This window comes from Triturus cristatus, chromosome 3_1 (genome assembly GCF_964204655.1).
Source record: "Triturus cristatus chromosome 3_1, aTriCri1.1, whole genome shotgun sequence".
Taxonomy (NCBI): domain Eukaryota; kingdom Metazoa; phylum Chordata; class Amphibia; order Caudata; family Salamandridae; genus Triturus; species Triturus cristatus.
This window is the reverse complement of record NC_140583.1, coordinates 804,573,680-804,599,510: the sequence shown is the minus strand read 5'-3', so window position 1 is coordinate 804,599,510 and position 25,831 is coordinate 804,573,680. Positions and strand designations below refer to the sequence as shown.

The window sequence follows — 25,831 nt, the reverse complement described above, 5'->3', positions numbered from 1 at the left end:
ACCCGCCAAAGAGAAATAAAATTCTACGGTACGAGCTGGCAGCCGGAAAAGTGAAATATATCTCGGCAGCTCTTCACTCAATAGCAAGGGAGTGGTGTGACCCTTACCGTTGGAGGCGGCGGCACCCACTGTCCTCGTGGTTCGTTGGGAAATCAAGGAGACTGCACTGTTTGAGCATTGAAAAAGAGAGACGCTCCGCGTGACGTTGAACGCGGCGCAGACGCTAGATGCCTGCGGTCTAAAATGTATTGGAAGAAAGACAACGGGAGTTGTTTTCCTCAAGATGATTCAGCAATAATCGTTGTTTTGTTAGACCAGGGGGAAGCAGCATTATTGGCAATTTGATGATATAATAGCCACATAAATAGTTATATATACAGAATTGCAACTTAGAGCGAACAATGTCAAATAATTCGTTGAGACATTTAAATGAATAAACAGCATAAATCTGATTTTTGAAACATCATGCCGAAATAAATACATGGGTAAACATGAACTCAAAATCAGTTATCATTGTTAAATGACCATCAATGTAAACAAAGATCGACTGTATATATACAAAAACATATTTGATATGTATTTATGACCCACGAAAAGTGCCAAAGATAGTAAATGGAAGGGTCCATAGTCGAAATCAGGAAACATCAGTTGGTAATTAATTAATTGTAGTTGATAACAAAAATTACATATGGATGGATCTGAGGTCAAATAAATAGGTTTATACAATGAATTAGTACATAGATCTAAAGAAAACCCACGTGGATCCATTGAAGGGTCTTCCTCAGCATCAAGCTAATTACAAGCACAGAGAGGCCACCAGTAACCCAAGGTACCTAAATGTTTAAACTAGCTAACTGAGCATTGCTAGGATCCTGTTCATTTAAACCCATATTGATTGTGTCAAAACGAATCATCCATTTACACTCCCTAACAGTAAGTATAGAGGATATATCTCCTCCCCTTGGCCCCAGTCTTGTTTTTTCTAACACAATCCACTGCATTTGGTCTGGGCAATGTCCCACCTGTTTGTAATGTTCAACTAAAGGCGCACCAGTGACCTGGCATCTTATTCTGCTTTGGTGTTGCAGTATTCTCACTTTTATCTTCTGCTGTGTTTAGCCAATATACAATTGGCCACATGGACAGAGGATCCCATAAATAACGTCAGTAGAATTACAGTTAGTATGGGAATCAAGTGTAACAACATGATGTTTGTAGGCAAAGGTTCTAGATTGAATCGTTGTTGGGCATGCCTTGCATGACCCACATTTGAAATGGCCTATAATAGGTGGTAAGTTCCAAAGTGACTGGATGGTTGGTTCCACTGGGTCTTCAAGAAAAGAATGAACAACATGATCTTTAATACTCATTGCTTTTTTGAAGGAATGCATAGGTAGGGATGGTTGATCAATCTTAGTTGACACAAGGCTCCAGTGCTTGTTGATTATCCTCTTCACTGCGTTGCTTCTGGTTGAGAAAGTTGTGACGCAAATCATTTTCTTATGGGCTGAGGCAGCAGGTTCTTTAGCCGTTAGTAAGGTTTCCCGTGGATTGAACCACGCCCTCTTCTGGGCCCTTTTGACCAGACGCTTTGGGTATCCCCTTGAGATGAGTCTGGTGCTTAGGTCTTCAGATTCCGTTAAATAGTCAGATCTCTTCGTGCAATTTCTACGGATCCGTAAAAATTGTCCCACCGGGAGATTGTCTCTCAAGCCTCGGGGGTGGTAACTGCTGTATCTTAGAAGTGAATTCCGTTCAGTTGGTTTTCGGTACAGGGTCGTGCAAAGCTTGTCATCTTCACTGAAAATTTTTAGATCTAGGAATGGTATCTCCAGGGGGTCAGACTGGATAGTGAACTGAATATCCTGATCACACTGGTTAAGCCATTCATGGAACATATTAAGTTGAGTTATATCGCCATTCCAGATCAATAATATATCGTCGATATATCTCTTCCATAGATCTACATTTTGAGAGAAAGGGTTGTTGTTAAGGACATGGCGCTGTTCAAAATTGTCCATATACAAGATCGCCAGATCTGGGGCAAAGGCAGCTCCCATCGCTACTCCTTTCTTTTGGATGTAATAGTTTCCCTGAAAATAGAAAAAGTTCTTCTTCATTGCAATAGAGAGAAGTGCAATAATGAAATCCGTGGGTACCCTCATTGGTGCTGGTCTGGAATTCAGAACTTCTCGCATCACATTCAAAGCTGGTTCCTGAGGGATGCTGGTATAGAGTGAGACGATATCACAGGTGACAAGTAATTGTTCCATGGAATTGAATGATTTTTGGTCAATGATGGTAATTACTTGCATGGTATCACGTAGGTAAGTCGTTGTTTTCTCAGCCAGTGGTTTCAAAAAGAAATCTATATATTTACAGAGAGGTTCCAATAGTGAACCACACCCGGATACAATTGGACGGCCAGGTGGATGAAGCAAGTCTTTATGTATCTTTGGTAGGGTGTAGATAGTGGGTAGGCGTGGGTTCCTCTGATTGAGGTAATCAAATTCCAATTTACTTAGAAAACCAGAGTCTAATGCCTCAAGAGTGATATGATGAATTTCCTCCGCCAAATCCTTAGTGGGGTTAGACTTAAGTAAAGAATAGCTAACACCATCGTGAAGTTGTCTCAGGATTTCAGATTTGTATGTCATAGTGTCCTGGACCACTATAGCCCCACCCTTGTCAGCAGATTTAATTACAATGTCCTTGTTATTCTTGAGACTTTGAAGGGCCGCTTTCTCAACCTTACTGGTATTGGGTATCGTAAGCTTATAGGTTGATAATAGGGTGTTAACATCACTCAGAACCATGTTCTCATACGCCAGGATTCTATTACTCATTGCATGAGTGGGCGGTACGAACTTGGATGGAGGACGTAGTCCAGTAAAAGATTTAGAGGGAGTATCATCAGAGTTCTTAAAGAAATATCTCAGACGGATCTTGCGAAAAAAGCCATGAAGTTCTGTTTTAAGGTTGAAAGCATTGGGGTGGGCTGTAGGAACAAATGACAACCCTTTGGAAAGAACGGATTGCTCCTCTGTGTTCAAGGTGTATGTGGAAATGTTGACTACTGGGTTGTTATTAGAATTCACCACCGATACACTTTGCGTCTCGTGGAGATCTCCCCGTGGTTCTCTGATTGAAACCGGACCTGTTTGGGGATCGCCCCCCTGCCTCTGTCCCAGTTCGTGCTCGCTGGATTCTGTTGGCCTCTCGGTGGTCCTCTTGGCCAGTTGCCTCGACCCCGTGGTGGTCTCCATTGGCCTTCCCCTAAAAAAGGGAGATATCCTTGAGGGGGATACCAATTATCCCGGTAGGTATAGTCGTAACCTGGGCCCGAAGCTTCCTGTTCGCTATCCGAGCTCACCGATGAGTTAGAGAAGGTGGTGTAGTTCCTCCTACCCCTAAAGGCTCCTCTACCTCTCCCTGTGAAACGACCTGAATTATCCTGTTTGTAATAATCCTCGTTGAGGTAAGGATAAGTGATCTTTTTGTCGTAAAATCTGATATCCTTAGAGAGTTTATCTAACTTTTTGTTCTGAGTTGTAATCTCAAAATCTTTTAAGGATTTATCAAGATTTTCAAGGGCACTTTTAGCATTAATCAAAGTAGCATCCCCCGCTATTTCTTGTTTAAGAGCAGCGATCTCTCTTGACAGCACTTGAACCTGTTCTGCCGCTGTTTCCACCCCTAATACCATCCAATGTCGTGAGGCGTTATTGGCAATAAAACTAAAGCCTTCTTTAAATTTGGGGATGTCTATAAAGATTGCTGGTTCATTTTTAATCTGCAAACCAACAGGTATTATATTGGCCTGTAGATATTTTGTAAGTAAATGACCGTGAAGTTTAGTGCGAATTAACTTCTTTTCTAGACGTTCAAGTCTGGCAATTTTATCATTGAGTGTAAAGTCAATGTTAGGTGTGTCTGATGAAAGGAATAGGTTCCTAGGGTCCTGTAACAGCTGGTTAATATACTCCTCAGTATAGGAAAGGGTCTCACTCTCCACCATTTTAAGAAAGGGGAAGAGTCACATGAGATACCTCGCAGGTGTGCACCTGCCCATGAGAGCGTTAAAGCAAAGGGTAAACCCACTAATCACTGGGACCTGGGTAATCGAGCAGTATAAGGGAGAAAGGGTCCCAGGATATACAGACTTATTAAAAACTGACACACAAACAATCACAAAAGAATACAAAAAGAATGCTGACAAAGTGTTATTTAATCACACTTTGGCAAAGTACACATTTGCTAATAAATACAATAGACTTTGGTCAAATAGTGCGGAGTGCCAAGGAAGGGAATGAGGGGATAGTGAATTGAGTGAGGTACGAGGGGTAAGTGACATATAAATTGTATAAAAACGTCACAATTCAATTGCAAGGCAAAACAATTTCAAGCCATAACATCCAGATCAAATTCATTGGGTTGAATAATAGAATTATTTACAAAGACCATGTACAAGCAAGAACACAGTGTACATTACACTGTTGGAAGTACTGGCGATGGAGTATTGTCGACGTTTCGACCCCTGGACATAGGTAGGTAAGTAGGCTCCTTACTAACGGGGTCTTCTTCAGGACAAAGACAGTGTGACAAGGGGAGTGGCACCTAAAGAAATATATATATTAAAATAATATACTTTGCCAAAGTGTGATTAAATAACACTTTGTCAGCATTCTTTTTGTATTCTTTTGTGATTGTTTGTGTGTCAGTTTTTAATAAGTCTGTATATCCTGGGACCCTTTCTCCCTTATACTGCTCGATTACCCAGGTCCCAGTGATTAGTGGGTTTACCCTTTGCTTTAACGTGCTGTTGTTGTTGGGCCTTCTGAGGGACTGCGTGTCGCAAGGAGCTGGAAGCGCGACTCAAGAAGGAGAAGTGTGCTGCCGTCGGAGCTGTTGTCGTCGCATCTCGTAAAGTGTGTCTCCGCTGCAGCATCGCATCGAGCAGAAGCGTCTCGCATCATCCAGGAAGTGCCTCGCAACGCCGAAAAAGCGTGTCGCCATCGCAGCCATCGTAGCTGACGCATTGCACCACATCAAGAGAAGAGTCTCGCATCCACGGAGAAGCGTGCCGCCGTCGGAGCTGCAGTCGTCGCATCGCGTAAAGGGGTGTCGCCGCTGCAACATCGCATCGAGCGGAAGCGTCTCGCAAACGTCGGAGAAGAGTGCCGCTGCCAAGGTCGCTGTCGTCGCATCGCGTAAAGTGTGTCGCTGAAGCATCGAGTCGAGACTTCTCGCAACATCGGAGAAGCGTGCCGCATCTGGAAGATCTTCACGTCTTTATTTCTTTGCACCAAAAACTTCATCGCATCAACATCGTTGCAACACTTTTGTTGCCCTGCGTGTCGCATCTAAAAGGTACATTGACTTAAAGTGTCGCATTTAAGAACTAAAGACAACTAAGCAAAATTCTACCATCTAAAGTAACAGTATTGTGTGTCTTTGTCGTTTAATGGTCTTGTGGTAAATCTATATAAAGAATACTTATTTTTTAGATAAAACCTGTGTGGTGTCCATCTGTAGTGTTGTCACTTGGTTACTGTATGTCTTCCCAAATGCTTTACACACTGCCTCTGAGATAAGCCTGTCTGCTTGTGCCAAGCTACCAAGGGGGTGAGCAGGGGTTATTTTAGGAGTGTACCCCCTTACTAGAGGCGAGGGTCCCTAATTGTCACAAGTGCATACCTGTGCCAACTAGAGACCCCCAAGTCTAACATCTCTCTTACATTCCTTTGGGATAGGGACTGTAGAACACCCAATACTTGTTACTGTCATGCTGCTTCCCTTCAGCCCCCGTCTTGCATGGAGGCTCCTATGTTGAATCTGCCCAGGGTCCACTAAATGAACCTTTACCTCCATGAGCTAGTTTTCTGGTACTTGAGAGTCAGCAGTGTCAGTTGAGAATGTGGGTGGAGCAACTAGAGTAAGTGGGTGGAGCCACTCGTGGAAGTGACTGGAGCCGAGGGAAGTGGGTGTGGCCTTCTAAATAAATTTGAGCACCTGTACTTCATATTTTAATAACTAAGCACTGGAATATGCGCAGCATTAACTAATATAAATTGTAGTAAAAGAAACAAAGAAAAAGAGAACCTTGAAAGTGATTGGTGGCGGGAGTCTTCCCCAGAAAGAAACCAGGATGACAGGAGGATTATCAAGTGCTAGGCAGAGAATTCAAAATGAACAGAGGCAAGAACCTCTCAACTCTCCAGGGAGGGTCAGTGTGTCAGAGCGGGAGGATCTTAAAGAGCATTACTGGGGCAGTAGTCCAAGACAGTACAGTTTGCGGAGATAATGGTACATGTTGGCCGCTATGTCGGGCCCCCATCAGTGGTATGTATGGGAACCTGTCACAGTTGCCTTCTGCCGAACCTACAGCCTGTGTCGTTAGCCCACCCCATTGTTAGCCTAGTCACCAGCAACTCAGCAGTATATTTAGAGTTAGCATATGTTCATCCCCTCGTCTGCAGAAGTGTGAGTTGGCAGAGTGTGTGGTAGTCTGAGGACAGATTTTAGCTACATTTTCACTCTTCGTCCAGGATCCTTCCATGTGCCCTCTTGGGTGCCTGGGCTGAGGATACCTTGGCTGCACTCTTTTAAATTGAAATATAAAAGTGCTGGCAGTCACTATCAATAGTACCTCTTTGCTGCTGAGAAATTGCGGTGCTCGCCCATTAAATGTATTGGAGCAGAGCTGAGAAGTGCAGGGACTCTTTCATTCAAATTAAAGAAGTGCAAGTTCTCAGTACTAGACAATACCAGCCCATTTAAAGCACTCATTGACAGCACATGCAAGTAGCAGACCAGAAACAGGTGTTAAAGTTATGAACAGTTTCCAGTGCAGAGCACAGCACCAACAAATATGCTCCCTCGCAGAATATGGACTGGCGTTCGATGGCAGCAGCAAACACTTGTGCAAGCTGGACAAATCCCCCAAAACAAGCAAAGAACAATACAAATGGTATGCAACAGCACATTTTTCAAAACATTTCAGGCACTTATTGTGAATAACGAGGAGTCTCCTGTTTGGAGAGGTACAACATTAAAAGCTGACTCATGCCTCGTGCTAGAATTACACAAGCAGTTTAAAGGCCAAAGCAGAGGGGTGAGGCAGAGCTCAAGGCCTCAATGTGTTGCATGCTCCTCAAAAGGCAGATCCCTGCAGATACAGGATGACTCACATGTGCCATAAGGCCTCGCGATCCAGCCCTTTCTGCTTTAATCTTTTGGAGGCATGTTTCCAACTTCTGCAGATGTCAAACTACTAACCGGTTGCCAAGAACACATTTTACCTGCACAGGAGCCGGTCGGGGAGTGGTTTGCACTTTGTACGTGTTGCAATAGAAGTGTAGGAGTGATACTGAGCAGTTCAGGCAGCGTGAGAGAGGAGATGGCGTCCTTGCTGTGGTCCATTCGTCCAACCATTGGTGTTCTTCAGGTCCTTCTTGCTGTGTCACTCATGGCTTCTGTCAACTGTGGGAAGCTGTTGGTGGTGCCACACGACGGAAGTCACTGGCTCAGCATGCGCCTCGTGGTGGAAGAGCTGGGGAGGAGAGGCCACCAGGTGGTGGTAGTTGTGCCAGAGATCAGCCTTGTCTTTGGTGGCTCTGAGGGGCAGATGCTGAAGACCTACCGAGTACCATTCACCAAGGAGTACTTTGATGGCACCGTTAAAGCTGTATCGTTTGATGCCTTTCTTGAGCACCCCCCACTGCAACAAATGTTGTCCATCAGGAGGTTGATGACTAACGTCACCGGCATGATGGTCACTGCCTGCGAGCACCTCCTACATGACCAGGAGCTGATGGCGTATTTGCGTTCTACGGAATTTGATGCTCTATTAATGGACCCCTTCTATCCATGTGGCACAATTGTTGCTGAGCACCTGTCTCTCCCCACTGTGTACTTCCTTCGTACTATCCTTGGTGGGATGGATGAGACAGCATCCCAAAGCCCTAGTCCTTTCTCATATGTTCCAAAGGCAATGTCTGCAAACTCAGATCGCATGACATTCTTTCAGCGAATAAAAAACCTGATGGTGGCGCTCTCTGACTACTGGCTTTGCTATACCCTTTATTCTCCATTTGAACGTCTGGCTTCCACGTTCCTCCAGAGGGAGGTGACTTACAAAGAGCTGTTCAGCCGAGCATCAATCTGGCTTGTGCGATATGACTTTGTCTTTGAGTTCCCGCGTCCCATCATGCCCAACATGGTCTTCATAGGCGGTATCAACTGTGCCAAGGGAAAGTCTCTGCCTCAGGTAAGCTCCTCAAGTTCAGCATCAATTCACTGCCTTACTGACAGTGGTGAAGTTCAACAGGCGACCTTGACATCTCATTGGGTATATCTATAGTCAAACATGATGTATGCCTCCACATGCTGGAAATTTGTAAGGCGAATAGGGGATCCTAAGAACTTCCAGACTCAGTCATGCATAACTTAATAATGTCCTAACTTATGCACAGAAGGACACAGTAGCCATTTATAGCTTCGGCCTGTTTTCTTTGGCCCCTTTTGTGGAGAATCTCTGCATTGCATAGATTTACCTGTAAGGGGTTCAGAAAATAGTATTTTTTTTTTTTATTATGTTTTTATTTCCCCTTCGTGGAAGATATAGTCCATGAAATGCCTTTTTTCCCTACTAATCGCATATGAAAATATAGAATATTCAGACACGTTCCCAAATTTCTTACGGTATTTACCCCTACATTATTCAGGTGTAAGGTTCGGTTTGTAAATTGATGTCTGTGAATATCCATTAAGTTAGCACTATGTAAATGTTTTATTGCATTGTTGTGTTACATTTCCCTTGATGCTTCTTGGACACCTACCTGCAAACAGGAAAATCTACACAATTAGATAGGACATAGGTGTAATAGGTGTACAAGTGTTACACATGCTTTGCCTACGTTCGGTGCATTTGGATGACACCTCCACATAATGTAACCTAGATGTTTCTGCCTTTGTGAAGAACCCCTAAGTCAAGCATAAGGGAGTTAGAATTATTTTTTTTCCATGCAGAAGTTCCACTTATTCATGGATATATCTTTGTGAATTGCGCTCTACAAGAGCAGACTGAAGCACAGATCTGATAAAGTTGTGATCGATTAAGAGATAGTAAGGTGGTCAATTCCAGTAGCACTGAAACTAGGGGTATGGAAGGTGCTGCAGAACCCCTATTAAACCAGAAAGAGTTTAGATAGAGAATGAAGAATGAATAGGTCCGTCAAATGTTTTTTTCTTGCAGCATGTGTTGTATTTTTAAAGATATACTGCCACATATGCCCCATTACTTTAGTGTGGTGATGTTATTGGCCAGCACCCCACTATAAAAATGGTTCCAGCATCACTCATGGTAACCTTCCAGAGGTTCTCCATGATTAGAAAGTGCCCATTGACTGAGGTTCACTTCTGTTCTTCCATTATTGAGCTATGAAGTACCACAGCTGCTTGTGCCATACAATCCAGCCTGACTGAGCTAAGAGTTGGACTGATAAGGTTTGTCTGTTTACAAGTGGATTCTAACTTTTTTTAATTGAGAGCCAACATTATCCTTCAAGGTCAGGTAAACCATAGACATAAATTGTTGCTTAGGACCAATCCCAGACCCTTACAGAAGTATGCTGACAGCAGCTTAAGTTGGGTGATTTCCTTCATCAATATCCAGCTGTTGGGCTTTTTGGCACTAGGGTGCTGTGGTCTGAGCGCACTAGCCTGATAAGGAAGTGTGCAACATGGTAGTGAGCCCTTTGCAGCACAGATATAGGTGTTGGTATGAAGCCACGCATAGGTTGTAATTGTAATTGCATTTACGTGGCGGTTACTACCCCTGATGAGGTGATGCGTTTTTTTGGCGAGTGGCACGCTACTCCGGAACCCGAAAGGATTAGTGGTGAATTAGTATAGTGAAATATGAAATTCATTTGAGCAGTGAATATGTTAGTCTGTTATTTTGATTGAGAAGGATAGAAGAGGGAAAGGTTTGCATTTATATAGCGATTGCTACCTCTGATGAGGTGTTAAAGTGCTTTTTGGCGAGTAGTATGCTACTCTGGAACCTAAACAGGATTAGTGGTGAATACGTCTAGGGAAATATGAAATTAATTTGAGTGGTGGATATGTGTCTGTTATTTGGATTGAAAGGGTAGTTAAGGGATGGAAGAGGTAATGGTTTGGATTTATATAGTGCTTACTACCCCTGATGAGGTGTTGAAGCATTTTGGAGACAAACAAACAGAAAAATTAGAAACATAGCCACCACAGGGGTAATACATAAAGACCCAATGAAGAATATCCAGTGTGAAATGGCCAACAGGCCTAAAATGAAAAATCCCAGAAATAGGCCGTACAGTCCACTAATGGACCGTTCTCTTAGAGCCTAGACCCAAAAAGAATAGAGAATTGGGGTCAGAGTGGTAAGAAAGTTGTGGCTGAATGTTTACCAAGGCCAAAGGCTGTGGAATAGCCACCTTTAGAATATGCAAGAAAAAGTCCTGCTTGGCCAAAACGGCCCCGCCTCAAAGGGAGGAACCCCTGCAAGAAAACAGATCAAATAAGTGAGATCTTCTAAAAATGAGGCATTCAAGACTGAAAGCACTAAGTATGAAAAAAGACAAAGGAAAATGCGCAAAATCAGTATTCAACATTGGGCATCACTTAATGTCCATTTAGGTGCAGAGTGGAGTACTGATGGGGTGTATGATAGCACTCCAAAGGACAAAAACGAGGACCACAGATCTTCAAGTCCATCAAAAGCTCAGAATATGCGAGGCAAAATTCTAGATAGAAAATATAACATCTACATAATGATAGCTGCAAGGAAACATAACTATTTAAAACGAATGTGGAATGGAATGAGATCCAAACTGTAGATAGATAAGCAACATCGGAGAGTAAAGTATGGGGAACCAATAAGATGAAGAGGAGGAAATAGGACTGTTCACAAGCTGTGGAGGCGGGAGCCAGAAATAAAGAAATCTATGAGGACACGAAAAGCTCTGGGCACCTACTACAGACAGACGGAACATGCGCAGAGCTTAAAGCGAAAGGTAGCAATAATATAGGGCCAAAAGGCCAAATCCCAGGCAAAGTGTGAGCCATGGTTCTGAAGAAGGGTAGAAATGCAGTATGTAAACAGGCCAAATTACAGGCCTGAATTACGTTCGCACAAGAGGTGTTACAGTTCGGGCGTGCAAGCTACAATATAAATAAAGACTAGAACCTGGCAAAAACGGGCAAATAAAAATATAAAATAAAGATAAACAATAAATCAACCTGCCCCGGACCCACAGAAAAGTAAGCAAAGTCGAGCGGAAAGGTCTAGCAGCTGCAAGCTCGGGAGGCAAAAATGCTGACCGCTTACTCACGGGTCCCAGGAACAAGGCCCAAAGCACAGTAGGGGGCAGGTCCCATACATGCAACGTGGATGGCACTGAAGTAGTCTAGTCTTGATGTATCCATTGCAAGAACCAATGTGGTCCAAGGTGGATCAGTATACAGAGGATTCCCCAAAGCAAGCGATCGTGGTGGAGGGCTATCTCCATACACCTGTTCACCTGAGGTACGAATGATAGATCAGAGCCCACAATCCTCTTGAGGACCAGTTTCCCTAAAGATGCAACTCCCACCCCTAAAAGAAATTGACAGACCTCTCAGCCCAAGATCTCAAAAATAACCTTAAACCAGTGTATGCAAGAAGCACTAGAAATTGCCCTCTCTTCTGCTCTAGACAGCGTGAAATCCATTCCGATGTCAACCCTCCAGTAGAGGGCAGAAAAACATCCTAATAAAATCTAGCAGATCTCGCTCGAAAAAAACAACCCTCAGGCAGAAGCAAGCATCAGGAGGAACTCGGGGACCGGAGCAGGAAAGAAGAAATATAAAGTAAGGTAATGTCATGTGACTCATGTCCATGAAAATTCATCAACTCTTCTTGTTTGCTTACTCCTGCGTGAAGTCGGGTAAAAAAACACAAAGGTGTCATGAAAATCAGTGACTATAATGGGGATCGAATCCAGGTGCATCGTTGCCGTGGAGCACATATGCCATTCCCGGGAGTGGGAATAACAACCCAATACAAACCGGGGGATGTCGCCATCCTTACTCCATGTCACTGAACCAAGTGAAGTAACACACCTGAAGATAACGAACTGTAAAAGCAGCAAACTCGACTAGAACGTGTTCCTGGTTACATGGAGCATCAGGGAACCCAGGTAAGTGGAGACATGCTGGCGAGCCTGCACCTTTCCCAAACGGAGCTCTCAAGATTCCAAGACTATGCTTAAATCGAGCATCCAGTCCAGGGTTTTGCTTTTCATTCTGGGACTCGTGGTCCTGCTACTCCCACTGTAAAACTAGGACTACAAGCACCAGCATGCAAACGCTAACTCTAGACTAACTTAGGCACGAACCCAGGAAACTTCACAGCTCTACCAAACTCAGATCGGTTTCCTACAAGGACCTTTAACGAGGTGGGATGGGCCAGTGAGAGATGCGAGAAAAAATATCTCACAACCGGGCCGGCAAGTTATATTGTGACTTCTTGCACGCCATTGTGTTCAGCTGGAGCTGTTCTGAGGCCAGAGGAGGATTACTTGACTCAGGTTTCTGCCCTCTGTCCGTCCTGCCCTTCCCCCTCTACACAGAGGGTTAAAAAATGCAACTGTGTAAGGGTCAAGGGGCGGACGTTTACCTAGATGCAAACGAGCCCGGCCCCAGCGTCACTCTGAACGTGTCACGTGCAGAGGTTACAGCCCTTTGCCTGAGGTGCTGCTCTGCCCTCCAAGGCACACGGGGGAATACCGACTCCGCGGCTTCTGCAGCGAGAGCCCCTCTCGCAAACTCCAGCAGAAACGTGCACCGAACTTTGTTTCGGCAGAGGGTGAAGACCCGGAAGTTGGAGTTGGTTGCTGTGCCTGTGCCTGCTACAACCTCGCCTCAAAATTCTGCCGTCACCCTAGCACCGCTCGTGTCGTTCCTGCAGGACGTTAAGAAAAATACACTTTCTCCATTCAGCCATGCTCCCTGGCCCTCGTTTTGTCTCCTGGGCTTTGTCTGGGCTCCTTTGCTTGGCCCTCTTCAGCCTCACCGAGGGCGGGAAGCTGCTGGTGGTGCCCCAAGATGGAAGCCACTGGCTCAGCATGCGGCCTGTCGTGGAGGAGCTGCAGCGTCGAGGGCACGAGATCGTTCTGGTGGTGCCGGAGAGCAATATCATGATAGAGACATCGCGCGCCTACACCCTGAAGACTTACGCTGTGCCTTACACCAAGGAATTTCTTGAGTCAAAAATTAGGTTTATGGGCCAAGAAGTTCTTCGTGAGAAATCAATTTTGGAGAAAGTAGTTGCTCTCTATCAGCGGATATCCAACATGACTGAGATGATGCTCTCTACATGTCGCAACCTTCTGGACGACCAGGAATTGATCCAGAGTCTGAAGCAGAGTGACTTTGATGCTTTGCTGATTGATCCAATCTTCCCATGTGGGCTAATAGTAGCGGAGTACCTGTCCATTCCCTCAGTCTTCTTCATGAGAGCGATCCCGTGTAGTTTTAACCACGAAGCGGCTCAGTGCCCTAGTCCAGCATCCTATGTCCCCAGGTTTTTCACAACTTACACTGACCACATGGTCTTTTTTCAGAGGGTGAAGAACATGCTGATGGGGGTCTTTGAAAGCTTGCTTTGTCGCGCCATCTACGCACCATACGGACTCCTTGCCTCACAGTTCCTGCAGAGAGAGGTTACCGCATTGGAACTCTTCGGCAGAGCTTCAGTGCTCCTGCTGCGCTATGACTTTCTCTTTGAATTTCCACGGCCAGTGATGCCTAACATGGTCTTCATTGGAGGAATCAACTGTGCTGAAAAAAGATCTTTGTCTCAGGTGGGTAACATATAAGTTTAATTATAAAAATGGAAGAAATTGTATTAGTGGGTGGGCCTTGGGAGAGACACCTCAATCACATTTCAGGTCTTGGAAAGTCTCTAGATCTTAGATTCACAATAATTACAAATTCTGAATACCAAAGTGATATTACTTAAGAATCGTTGAACTCAATGATCCTTGTAACAGTTATCCCATTGCTATCCCCTGAGCAGCGGCTTTAAATGCGGTCGTGAACATGTGTGCCGTTACCACGCTTACCTTTACCACGCATATGCCTTTACCATGCATATTCCTTTACTACTCATGCCTTTACAATGATTTTAGTTGTAAAGACATATGCGTGGTAAAGAGAGTCAGTGCTCTAGATTCAGAGCGAATTGGTGTGGGGTGTTAGAAACTTTGAGGACATCCTCCTGCCTGGACGGGAATGGAAGGATCAGGACGTGGCCTGGTGAGTAGGGCTCAGGGCCGGATCTTACGGCTCAGGACGGGGGGTCTGGGTAGTTTTTAAGGCTGGGGCCTAGTTTTAGGGCTGAGGGCAGGGGGCTGGGTTGTTTTAGGGCTGGGATCGGAGTCGTTTTTGGGGCTGATGGCTGGGTTCTAGGGCTCAGGGTAGTTTTAAGGGCTTGGGGCCGGTTTTAGGGCTTAGGGTGGGGGTCTAAGGTGTTTCTAGAGCTGGGGTTGGAGTCGTTTTTAGGGCTGGGGCCGGTTTCAGGGCGGGGGACTGGGTTGTTTTTGGGACAGGGATCGGGGTCGTTTTCAGGGCTGTGGGCCAGGGGTAAGGGCTCATGTTGGGGGACTGGGGTTTAATCTTTACTATGCATATGCCTTTACCAATCATTCCTTTACAACAAAATTTGTTGTAAAGGCATGCGTGGTAAGGACGCGGTCGTGGTAAAGTCCACGTTGTTAAGGTATGCAATATAATTGCATGCATGGTTCCGTCATGCAACCCTATCCCCCATATCCTTGTTAAACCTACTGGAAAATGCAAAGCCTTCAATATCCAAGAACGTATTATACACAAGTCACTCCTTAAACGTTCTTTGAGTTTCTGCTCCTTCTATTGCAAGGAAACTACAGATGCCATCCAAATCAACAATTGTCTTTATCATAGACTCTGAGGATCATAATCCATGGAACCCTTGTTTGACTTCTGTGTTTTACGTAGTGATTGTTATAGCAGAATTTGCAAAAAGTAGAAAAGGACTTTGTGGAATGTTTTAATTAATCTCAACCAGTGGTAATTATTCAGAACCACATTCCTGTTCATGATTGTTTTGCCCCCCCTGTGCATATGGACAGGTTTCATCCTTACCTGTCTTTCACATTTTTAAGTAGCAGGGTATTTTGCACTAACATGACCTTTAGGAGCATCGCTACCTGTACCGGATAGCCTTTCCTTCATTAAGTCCTTTGTCTGACTCGGCATTCCTGCAGGTTGATCTGGCAGTATCCAGCAACTGTCATGACGCAACCACCACATGCACATCATGATGGTCCTGTATTTAAGGATTCTTCCCCCTAGCACTCCGTTTACAATGCGGTGAACGGATGCACTTCCATGTCAAAGTAATCTTTAAGATGTTCTCAGTGCTGAGTCACATCGCAAGACTGCGTTAGTTTAAGGGCATGTTTTTTAACATAGTTTTGTTGTTTTTTCAGAAATTCATTAATCTCGAGGCTCTGTGTGCCTTTATGACTGCGTCTTTTTTCAGAAAAGGTAAACAGTCTTCCATTTTTATGTCGAGCTTAGCGCTTCGCGCATGCGCTGCTCTAGGAGATGACCTTTTGGAATCGGTCTGCTCTTTTCGAATACTCGTGCTTGTGGCGGCATCCACCTTGCGGGAGCGAGCATCGGCGAGCATGGGGCCATCTGTTTCTAATTAGTGTGGGCACGCGCACTTGTTTACATTTCTCTCCCCTGCCTGTCTCACCCTCGCCCACCCTCTCGTGCGCCGTTTCCAGCTCTGGGCCTCTGCTGCTTCCAAGAGACTTTCACACGGGGTAGCGTGCCTAAACACTTGTGCTGTTTTCTTTGGGTACTGTTTGTCCACACACCCGTGTTTCCCCATGATGTTTTTACATGCTTTACATGGTAAATAATATATGTATATATATATATATTTATTCACTGAAAAAACCATAGGTTTCACACACGTTATAGTTAGGAATTAGCATTTAAAAAACCTTGCAAATTCACTTAAAAAACCATAGGTTTCACACATGTTATAGTTAGCTGGACATTTCACTCGTGAAAAACCATTGAAATTCCTCCGTTATAGTTAGTGCAGGCAACTATAACTCACGCGACCGCAATCCTCTGCTGATGAAGTCAGATATTACATCACTGTATTTAGACACTTATTTACCCATGTCTTCTTCCATTAATTTTTAGCTATACATATATTACAAATATTTTTTTTTCAGAAAGACACATATGTCATCAGTGATGTAATATCTGACGTCATCAGCAGAGGATTGCGGTCGCGTGAGTTTTAGTAAGGGTAAGCATACGGTGACGTGCGCGTACGGTATGCTTACCGTACGCGCACTGTGCGCGCTTATAGATATATATATGCTTTTAACTGCAATTTTCTCAGGAACTAATGAACAGATTTACACCAGACCTGCAAAAGGCACATCCCTGAACTGAGGACTACCTCTCTGCCAAATTTCAAGTAATTCTGTTCAGCCGTTCGGGCTGTAGCTTGGACTAAAGGTCCTATGGAAAAATGCATGGGGAAAACGTGTTTTGGGACCCCCCTTTTTCTCAGCCCCCGCTTGACGAATCCCCCCGAGACTTTCAGGGAAGGAGCGGAGCGGAGCGCCCCACCTATTTTGAAAATTTCGCGAGGATTCGTCAATCGGCGCCAAAGTTATTCCAAATAGAATGTTGCGGATTTCCTATGGAAACACGGTCCTAACTATAACTATCTACTGGCGACCGCCAGTAGATAATAAATATATATATATATATATATTGCTTGGCTCGTGAACGAGCTCTTAGGCAAGTGTCACGCAGGGGGTCACCTCTCGGTGATGGTAGAAAACAATAACCCTTCCTGTGGGTTTATTTATTATTATTTTGCAGATTTATTTCGCGGAAACGCGACCCGAAGGTATTGGATCGCTTCACATGAACGCCATTGATGTTACGCACGGACACATGCCCAACGATTTTGGTAGGCACGGGGATATTACATGCTTTGCCCAGAATCACAGGATGTGGGGTCGACCCGAGGCTTGAACCTTGGTTTCCCTGCTTTAAAGTCGGCAGCTATAGCCGTGAGACCTCATGAGCAGCAACAGCTGCAAAACGACTGTGTCTGATTTTTGTACTTTGTGCCCACCTCAGAATGCGGTCAGCCTGCAGTGTACCTGAACTTTCATTACAAGAGCAATGATGTGGGTGCACATTTGTTATTTATTTATTTTGAGTAGACTAAACTTGCAATGTGGAGTTACATAACTGGAGAGTCCAGTTTACTGCAATTGAAGGAGAATCGAAACGGTCTAACTCCTGTGGTTCGAAGTATTAGTGAAAAAATTCTGAATTGATGGCCCCTACAATTATCAGCATACATAGCGTTGGCCCCGGTGATAACGGGAGACCAAATGGCAGTGACACACCACCCAGTTGAAAAAGCGCGCTCCTAGCAATATTCCTGAGTGGTGATGGGTACCTGCCTTTAACCCCTTTGCCGCGGCACGAATTCCGCCGCGGTGCTGGGGGGGTTCGGGGTCAGCGCGGCGCCGCCATGCTCGTGACGGAACCACTCCGTCATGAGCCACGGGCGCGCTGTGCTCATGACGGAGTGGTTCCGTCACGACTCCGCCCACTTGCATTGATCGCCCGCACAGGCGGGGAATCAGTGCTGCGTGGGCGGTGCGGCCGCCAACGGCCGCAGCATGACGGAACCACTCCGTCATGAGCACACGGCGCCCGTGGCTCATGACGGAGTGGTTCTGTCATGAGCAGGGAACGGGTTAATGAGCACTTTCTGCCCTGGTATTCCTCGCAGTTATCCAGTAGGGCCCGCCCTCTAACACATAATTACAACGACCAGATTGAACTTCGTCTGCACAGAAAGGCGGCTTTTTCGGTGACCAATCTCCCAATGCTCCCAAATTAGAGCGCTCGACAGTGAGGATTGCAAGGCTGCTTTATTAGCCGTGGTTAGATCGGAAGCAGTAATATCTTCCACCCTCATTTACGGTGAGAACACATGCTTCATATATGCATATTTGTTATAGCGCAAATTTTGCCCGCTTTCATTAAAGCGCTTTACAACCTGAAAGACACTACCTTACGCGTTTTTCCCTTTTTTAGCCACAGGGAAATAAAGAGATATGCTCTGAACCACAGAATGCTCGGCCGATGCAGGGAGCTGTACTTGCTTCGCCATGCTCTAAAATCAGCAGCTCTGGCACCTAGTACAGTTTTCCCCGATTACATCATAGTTAACCCCTTTCTTTCTCTTATCTCCTCAACAGCCTCCTTTGCTACATGGCTAAACACTTACACAGGGTAATATGCAGCATGGCTAAACACTTATAAGGTGCCAAAAGTGAGACCTATTGGCTATGCCAATGCTTGTTATTATTTATTGTCTGTTATGTTTTTTAAACTTAATACCTCATAATTGTGAGTGGTATATTATCGGTCTCCTAAAGATTTTAAATGGAGAATTAACATGTTTCAAGTAAGTCTTTTGGATCATGCTAACCTAAGCGGACCAGATTAATTAGTTGATTTTTCCTGGCATATATGACTGATGGCGTCCATCCTGTTTTTCAGGTTGCCATCTTCCCGTTCTCTGCATGAGGAGCCTACAGGCCCATCACCATTATTTCGTCCACACAGTAAATGGTGGCGCATGGTGATTCAGTTGTCTGTCCCCTACATTAAGTTTATTAATCTGGGAATCACACTAGATTCTAAGTTTCTCTCTTGTTAATTATCAGGTGCCCCATACCCAGTCCTGAGGAAGACCCCTTTGTTAGGATTGAAGTAACCTACATAATTTTGGGGTTGAAACGTCGACGTTGCCATATTTTGATGCCAGTTGGGCCAACAGTGCTTTTTCACTGTGTCTATGTAATATAGATAATGGCTGTTAATCTTCGGTCACTTAACTGTCAGGCTAGACCAGCCCTTTTTCGTTGTAAATAGCATTGGGATTTATATATTGTCACTGCCTCTCTTCTCACTCCTAACCCTCACTTGACGCACAATATCTTTCTCCCCCTTCCTTTCCTTTATTTTGGGGCACATCTGTTTTGCATAGCTTCCTGATGTTTTAATGGTTTGATAACATCTACGGATGTTCAATATGAATAAATAATATTGAGCATGAATTTGTAGTACAAGTAATTTAATGCTTGCTGGTACTTAATTGTGTGTGTCCTTAGAAGTTATTCTACTGGGACCACTTTCTTCTGCTGTACCGTTCTTTACCCAGGTCCCAGTGGCTTTTCTTGGGTTACACCCTTTTTCGTAACCCCATACCACCCCAAGCAGAAACGAGCAAATCAGCCTTGGACTTTCTCCAATAGGAATAGTACAGTTAAAACTGAGAGCCAGAGCCCCTCTGACCAAGAGCACAAGCAACCCTAAACCGGTTTTGGTCCATTTGACCAGGTCGGTAAGGTGATTGAGTCTTATGGTGAAGGGAGCGCAGGACCCAGATTTGGGCTGTTGGAGCGAGGTGCTGAAGAAGGCAAAAAAACAATGGGTGGAATGCCTAAATTAATCTCTGCCAGGGGTAACTGATTGAGGCTGCCTTCCACTCCATCGTTTTCTGTCCACCTTGCCACCTCTGACAGGAACCAGCCATATGCAAATAAGCCTTAGTCCTGCTCCAATTTTGGCATCACTGTAAATAACATGTTCTATCCTTAACTCATTGATAACGATTTTATCAGCCTCTGAAAGATGAACGGTTGGGCACCCCTGCCTGAATTCAAAATCTCTTCAGGTTGCACATAGATGTCCGTGGATGGCACAAACATGGCATATATAACTACATACATACTCCCAGATGCATATAATTAGCAGTAAGCAGGTTTATGGTTTATTTGATCTCAAAACTTTATCTTTCTTTTGTGCATTTTACTTCTAATAGCGCTGCGCAATATCACTGACTTCACAGCACCAAGAAATAAACAAAACTCTATTAAGATATATGTTATGATTAAATCCGGAGGGCTGAATTTATGGACTTTTTGTTTGGAAAGCAAAATTCTTCTGGCATAGAAACAGTCTTTTAACAGCCATATGATGGGTATTTATTGTGGCTAACATGTTGAAGTGGAAGTGTTGCTGGATACCCGTGCTATCTTCTTGTTGATGATGGGTGTGGGATGTGATAATGCTATTTTTGACCCTCTGCAGATTTCCACAAATCCGTATTAAATATGGGAGGTCATGTTTTTAGGTCTTGCATTGGCAGCGCTTGTGCTGTCTCTTTGAGACATGCTGTATTCAGGATATGGGCTTTAAGCTCCGCTTATGTTTTTAACTGGCTCCTTTGGCGGTCTTTTGTAAATGCTTCGTTTTCATTGGTTCATTTCTTTTGTAGTCCCTCATTTTCTATTGTTGTATCTTCCTAAAAGGACTACTCCTTTTACATGTGACCTTACTCAGAACGTTTTAGTTACTGTTTCACAGCACTCTTTTGTTAATTACTTCTTTGTCATAGCTGTAAGTTGCAGGCACAATAATTACGTACTTCTACAACCCCACTAACCCTGTCCTAGTAATTTTGGGTGTGTTTAGTTATGCGTTCAGTTGCATTAGCATGCGCGGCTCCATAAAAGCGCCTGCAAAGCAACATTATATATATATTTTTGCTGGGCGGCACGCCGCGCTTGATCTTATTCAATGGCAGCCGCAAGTCTTGTTGTACGTGACTCGCCCAGCTTAAATTGTTTTTTCCTATCTTAAATAATGGCGGCCGCGCGTCCTTGTGCGCGGCTCACTGAACCCAATATTTTTGTTTCCACATCTTAAACAATGGCGGGCGCGCGTCCAATTCAGCTCTTTTTTTTCCCCCAGCCCAGAACACTGCGCTACATCTTTAATAATGGCGGCCGATCGTCTATTCTTGCGCGTGGCTCACCCAACTCTACACTTTTGGCTCATTGCTAAAACTTTCGAATCGCCTTTTGTTGCCAGCCTGATGTGTCCAGCAAAGTAAACACAACCGCCCATCTCCGGGCAAACCAGCCCCTAACACCTAAATACGCTTGCGCATTACACACCTGGCACAGACACACATTTTTGCGTTTTCATCGCCAAAATGGCAAGAAGCAGATAAGAGGCATTTAATAGCATTAGCAGCGCAATATGCACCATGGAGCCCGGTAATTTCATGCCCGGCATGTTAATCCCCTTCTAGGCCTGAAACATTGTAATCACACATTAGAGGGCAGAATTTGTGCTGCAGGCACCAGTACTTCTGGAACACCTGCACCATGCAACTTATAAAAATAAGCATTTGCAATGCAATAGGTCTCACATTACTGAAAGTTTGAGCTATTGTTGTTGCAAATAATAATGCAACGCCAATAGCTCAAACTTTTAGCATTGCAAATGCTTGTTTTGTTATGGTAATGAAACGATCATGTTATATAACACGAGACAGGGATGCAGCAGCAATTTTGGTATGCAATAAAAACACCCATTAGCTTGTCAGGGCTCTAACCATCATTGTATGAAATACTTTAGATATAGTTGAAGGTCGAGCCAGCAGCCTGAGCCTAGCCAGCCCACGCCAGAGAACCTGACGAGTTTGGTGAGATGGTGAGGCTAAAGCGCTCACAGCCCAAAGATCACTGTGCGCCTGTCCAATGTGGATCAGTATATGGAGGAATCCCCGAAGCAAGTGATCATGGTGAAGGGCAATCTTCATAAACCTGTTTACTTGTGGTATGAAGGATAGATCAGCGTCCGTAATCATTTTCGATGACCACTCTCCTTCAAGATACGACACCCAAACCTAAAATAACTTGATATACCTCTCAGCTAAAGATCTGAAAAAGAACCCTAAATCCGTGTATACAAGAAGCACTAGAAATTGCCCTCTCTTCTGCTCTAGACAGTGTGAAATCCATTGCCGGTCAACCCTCAGGGCAAAAGTAAATCCTAACACAAATCTGGCACATCTCGCTCTTTAAAGCAATCCTCAGGCAGAAGCAAGAATGATTAGGAACTCAGCGACCTGAGCGAGAAAGAATATACATAAAGTCCTGTCCATGTTGATCCAACAACTCTTCTTTGTGTGCTTACTCCTGCACGGGGTCAGACAAAAGAGCAAAGGAGTCATTAAAAACAGTGACTTTAATGGAGACTGAATCCAGATGCTTTCCGTTGCCATGAAGCATATATGCGATTCCTGGGAGTGTGAATAACGACCTAATGCAAACCTGGGGTTGTGGCCTTGCATTGTGTCTCTTGATCCAAGTGGACTAACATATCTGAAGACAACAAACTGTAAAAGCAAACTCGACTAGAACGTGTTCTTGGTTACATGGAGCATCAGGGAACAGTGGTAAGGGGAGACCTGTTGGGTCAACCTTCATCTTTTTCCAAACTGAGCTCTCAAGATTCCAAGTCTATGCTTAAGTCTCTTATTCAGTCCAAAGTTGGGCTTTTCATTCTGAGATTCGTGGTCCTGCAAATCCCATTGTAAAACCTGGACTACAAGTACCAGAATGCAGAGGCTAATGCTAAACTGTATGAGTTACTTGCGCACAAACCTAGGAAATTTCACAGCTTTACCAAACTCAGAGCTGTTTCCTACAAGGACCTTTAACAAGGTGGACTGGGCCAGTGAGATATATGCTGGGAAAAAACATCTCACAACCTCCAAGTTGTATTGTGATTGCTTACACACCATTTTTTGGAGATGAATCTGGGCAGAGGTGGGAAGGGGATTACTTGACTCAGGTTTCTGCCCTCTGTACGCCCTTCCCTTCCCCCTCCACAAACAGGGTTAGATAATGTAAATGTGTAAGGGCCTGAGGGCGGGCGTTTGCCTGAAGCAAGCGAGGCCACAGCGTCACTCTGGACGTGTCACGTGCAGAAGAGGTTACAGCTTTTTGCATGAGGGGCTGCACTGCCTGCCAAAGCACACGGTGGCATATTGACTCCGCTGCTTCTGCTAAGAGACCCCCCACTCTCAAGCCCCAGGACAAACGTACACCAACCCGTGTTTGAGCAGAGAGTGAAGCCCTGGAAATTTGTGTAGGAGTCTGTGTCTGAGCTGGCAACAGCCTCTCCCCAACAAATTCTGCCCTGTTATCCTAGCACTTCTGGTCTCATTCCTGCAGGACTTAGTAAAAAAACACACTTTCTGCATTCGGGGATGCCCTCTGTCGCTCGTTTTCTCTCCTGGGCTATGCCTGGGCTCCTTTTTTTTGGCTTTCTTCAGCCTCACGGAGGGCAAGAAGTTGCTTGTGGTGCCTTAAGATGGCAGCCACAGGCTCAGCATGCGGCCTGTGTTGGAGGAGCTGCAGTATCAAGGGCATGAGATCGTTCTGGTACTGCCAGAGAGCAATAATATGATAGTGACATCACACACCTACACCATGGCGACTTAAGCTTTGTCTTACACCAAGGAATGTTTGGAGTGCCAAATCAGCTCAACGGGCCAAGAAGTTCTTATAGAGCAACTATATTCCACAGAATGGATTTCTCACTATCAGGGAATATCCAACATGACTGAGATTATGTCCGCACTTGTATGCCACTTTCTGGATGGCCAGAAATTGATCCAATCCAGAGTCTGAAGGAGAGTGACTTTGATGCTTTGTTGATTTATCCATTCTTCCCGTGTGACCAAATAGTAGCGGAGTACCTGTCCATTCCTTCGGTCTTCTTCGTGAGAGCGATCCCATGTAGTTTTAACCATGAAGCGGCTCAGTGCCCTAGTCCAGCATTCTATGTCGCCAGGTTTTTCACAACGTGCTCTGACCGGATGACCTTTTTTCAGAGGGGGGCGAACATGCAATTGGTTTCTTTGACAGCTTGCTTTATTGCTATCTACGCCCCATACAGACTCCTTGCCTCACAGTTCCTGCAGAGAGAGGTTATCGGATTGGAACTCTCCAGCAGTACTTCACTGCTCCTGTTGCGCTATGACTTTCTCTTTGAATTTCCACGCCCAGTGATGCCCAACATGGTCTTCATTGGAGGAATCAACTTTGCTAAAATAAAGCTTTTGTCTCAGGTGGGTAGATGGGTAATATATAAGTCTAATTATAAAAATGGAAGTAATTGTATCAGTGGGTGGGCCAAGGGAGAGACACGTCAATCGCATTTCATGTCTTGCAAAGTCTCTAGAGCCTGCATTCACTATGATTACAAATTCTGAATAGCTAACTGGTGTTACTTAAGAAACATTGAATTACATTTTCCTGGTTGCATCCATTCCCCCATATCCTTGGTAAACCTAGTGGAAAATTCAAAGTCTTCAATATTCAAGAATGTGTTATTCTCAAGTTCCTCCTTAGGCAATGTCATTTGAGTTTCTGCTCCTTATTTTGCAAGGGAACTTCAGATGCCACCCAAATCAACAATTCGGTCTTTATCATAGACTCTGAGCAGTCTGTACCCTTGTGCTAACTGACTGCTAAGCAGCATTTAAGACTACTGACCACAACTCTCTGATCAATATCAGGCCAACTTTAATGGAATTTGAGGGAAGAGTCCCTAGAACTTACTCGGACACTTACAGGAGAGTCAGTTTGCACTATACAAGAATCACATTTTGCATGGAAAAGAGCTTCAGAATCAGGACATAGGCAAAAAAAGCATATAATCGTAGGGAATAAAAGATTAATTAAAAATGTGAAATGTAAACGGGGACTGCATCGCTGACATTGATTACCATAGGGAGTTTTACAATATTTTCTGAGAAATTGCTCAGTGTTTTTGCTTGTAAAGTTAACTGCATAAATTCATTTAATTTAAGACCCGGAATGGACACGTTTCAAAATCAGTTTTTAAATACTTCTGGGTCTGAGACTCAGCAGTTACCCACCACTCTTAAAGCTCTGACTTTTCACATAGTTGCTAAGAGACTTATTTTCATGTATGACAATTTCAGCCACTCATGCCTGAAATTGCTCCACTATGGGACTTGCATTATTAAAAAAACACATTGCAAGTAGGGGCTGAAAAGTTCAACAATTGAAGGGGTTGCTGGTAAAGAACTCATGCCTGCCTGAAAGAGTCAAGCATGACTTAAAATTACTTAGAAGCCATGTTTTTAAATCTTACAAAGTGGTCTAGAACACTTCGAATAAGATTACTGCTTGTTCTGCGTTTTAAGCCCAATACAAACCTTTTCAGTCATTTTATGAAAGTGCACCATTTCATTCACATAGTGTATGAAAATAAACCAGGACAATTCTATTTGGTCTGACTTTTGTCTAGTGTATATTGATAATGTATTACCAATTTTACTAACACACAAGAAAGGCATAGTAGAGATAGCTGAAGTGCAAGCGTTTCTAACACTACATAAAAAATAGATTCAGGTTGCTGAGCGATTCTTTTTTGTGTTTTTTAAACTGTGTAGTAAGTATACTGCACTGCGAATCCACTTCTTTCCATGGATGAACAGTAAGGCAGAACAAACCGTTCAATTGATTTGTGCTTTGCATGCAGTTTTTTGTGAGGGTGTCTGGGGTAAGTTCTGGCCAGGAGCACTGGAGCGAATTCATGACACCGAGGGAATTCATGACAAACAAGCATTTTTAATACAATAGGTCTCGCATTTACACGAGTTTAAGCTATTGGCATTGTAAATGACAATGCCTTTTATTTATGTACAAAAAATAAAAGGCATTTTCATTTGCAATGTCAATAGCTCAAACTCGCGTAAATGCGAGACCTATTGCATTGCAAATGCTTGTTTCATCTGCACCTATTT

The 25,831-nt window shown here is 44.2% G+C and overlaps 1 protein-coding gene across 4 annotated transcripts in view; it reads left to right on the top strand.

Moving 5' to 3' along the window:
• The window catches only part of LOC146861075 (UDP-glucuronosyltransferase 1A1-like), a 444,482-nt gene that overhangs the window by 226,872 nt on the left and 191,779 nt on the right, over positions 1-25,831 (top strand). Inside the window, exon 1 of one of the 4 annotated variants that reach the window (XM_085645111.1) lies at positions 7,273-8,269. The exons of 2 other annotated variants lie outside the window; for them this stretch is intronic. In XM_085645111.1, coding sequence (XP_085501237.1) covers positions 7,400-8,269 — 870 coding nt within the window. In that variant the 5' untranslated portion in view covers positions 7,273-7,399. Of the gene's footprint in view, positions 1-7,272; positions 8,270-12,687; positions 13,887-25,831 lie in introns of those variants that run through there. One more of the 4 variants, XM_085645114.1, reaches the window with a different exon arrangement.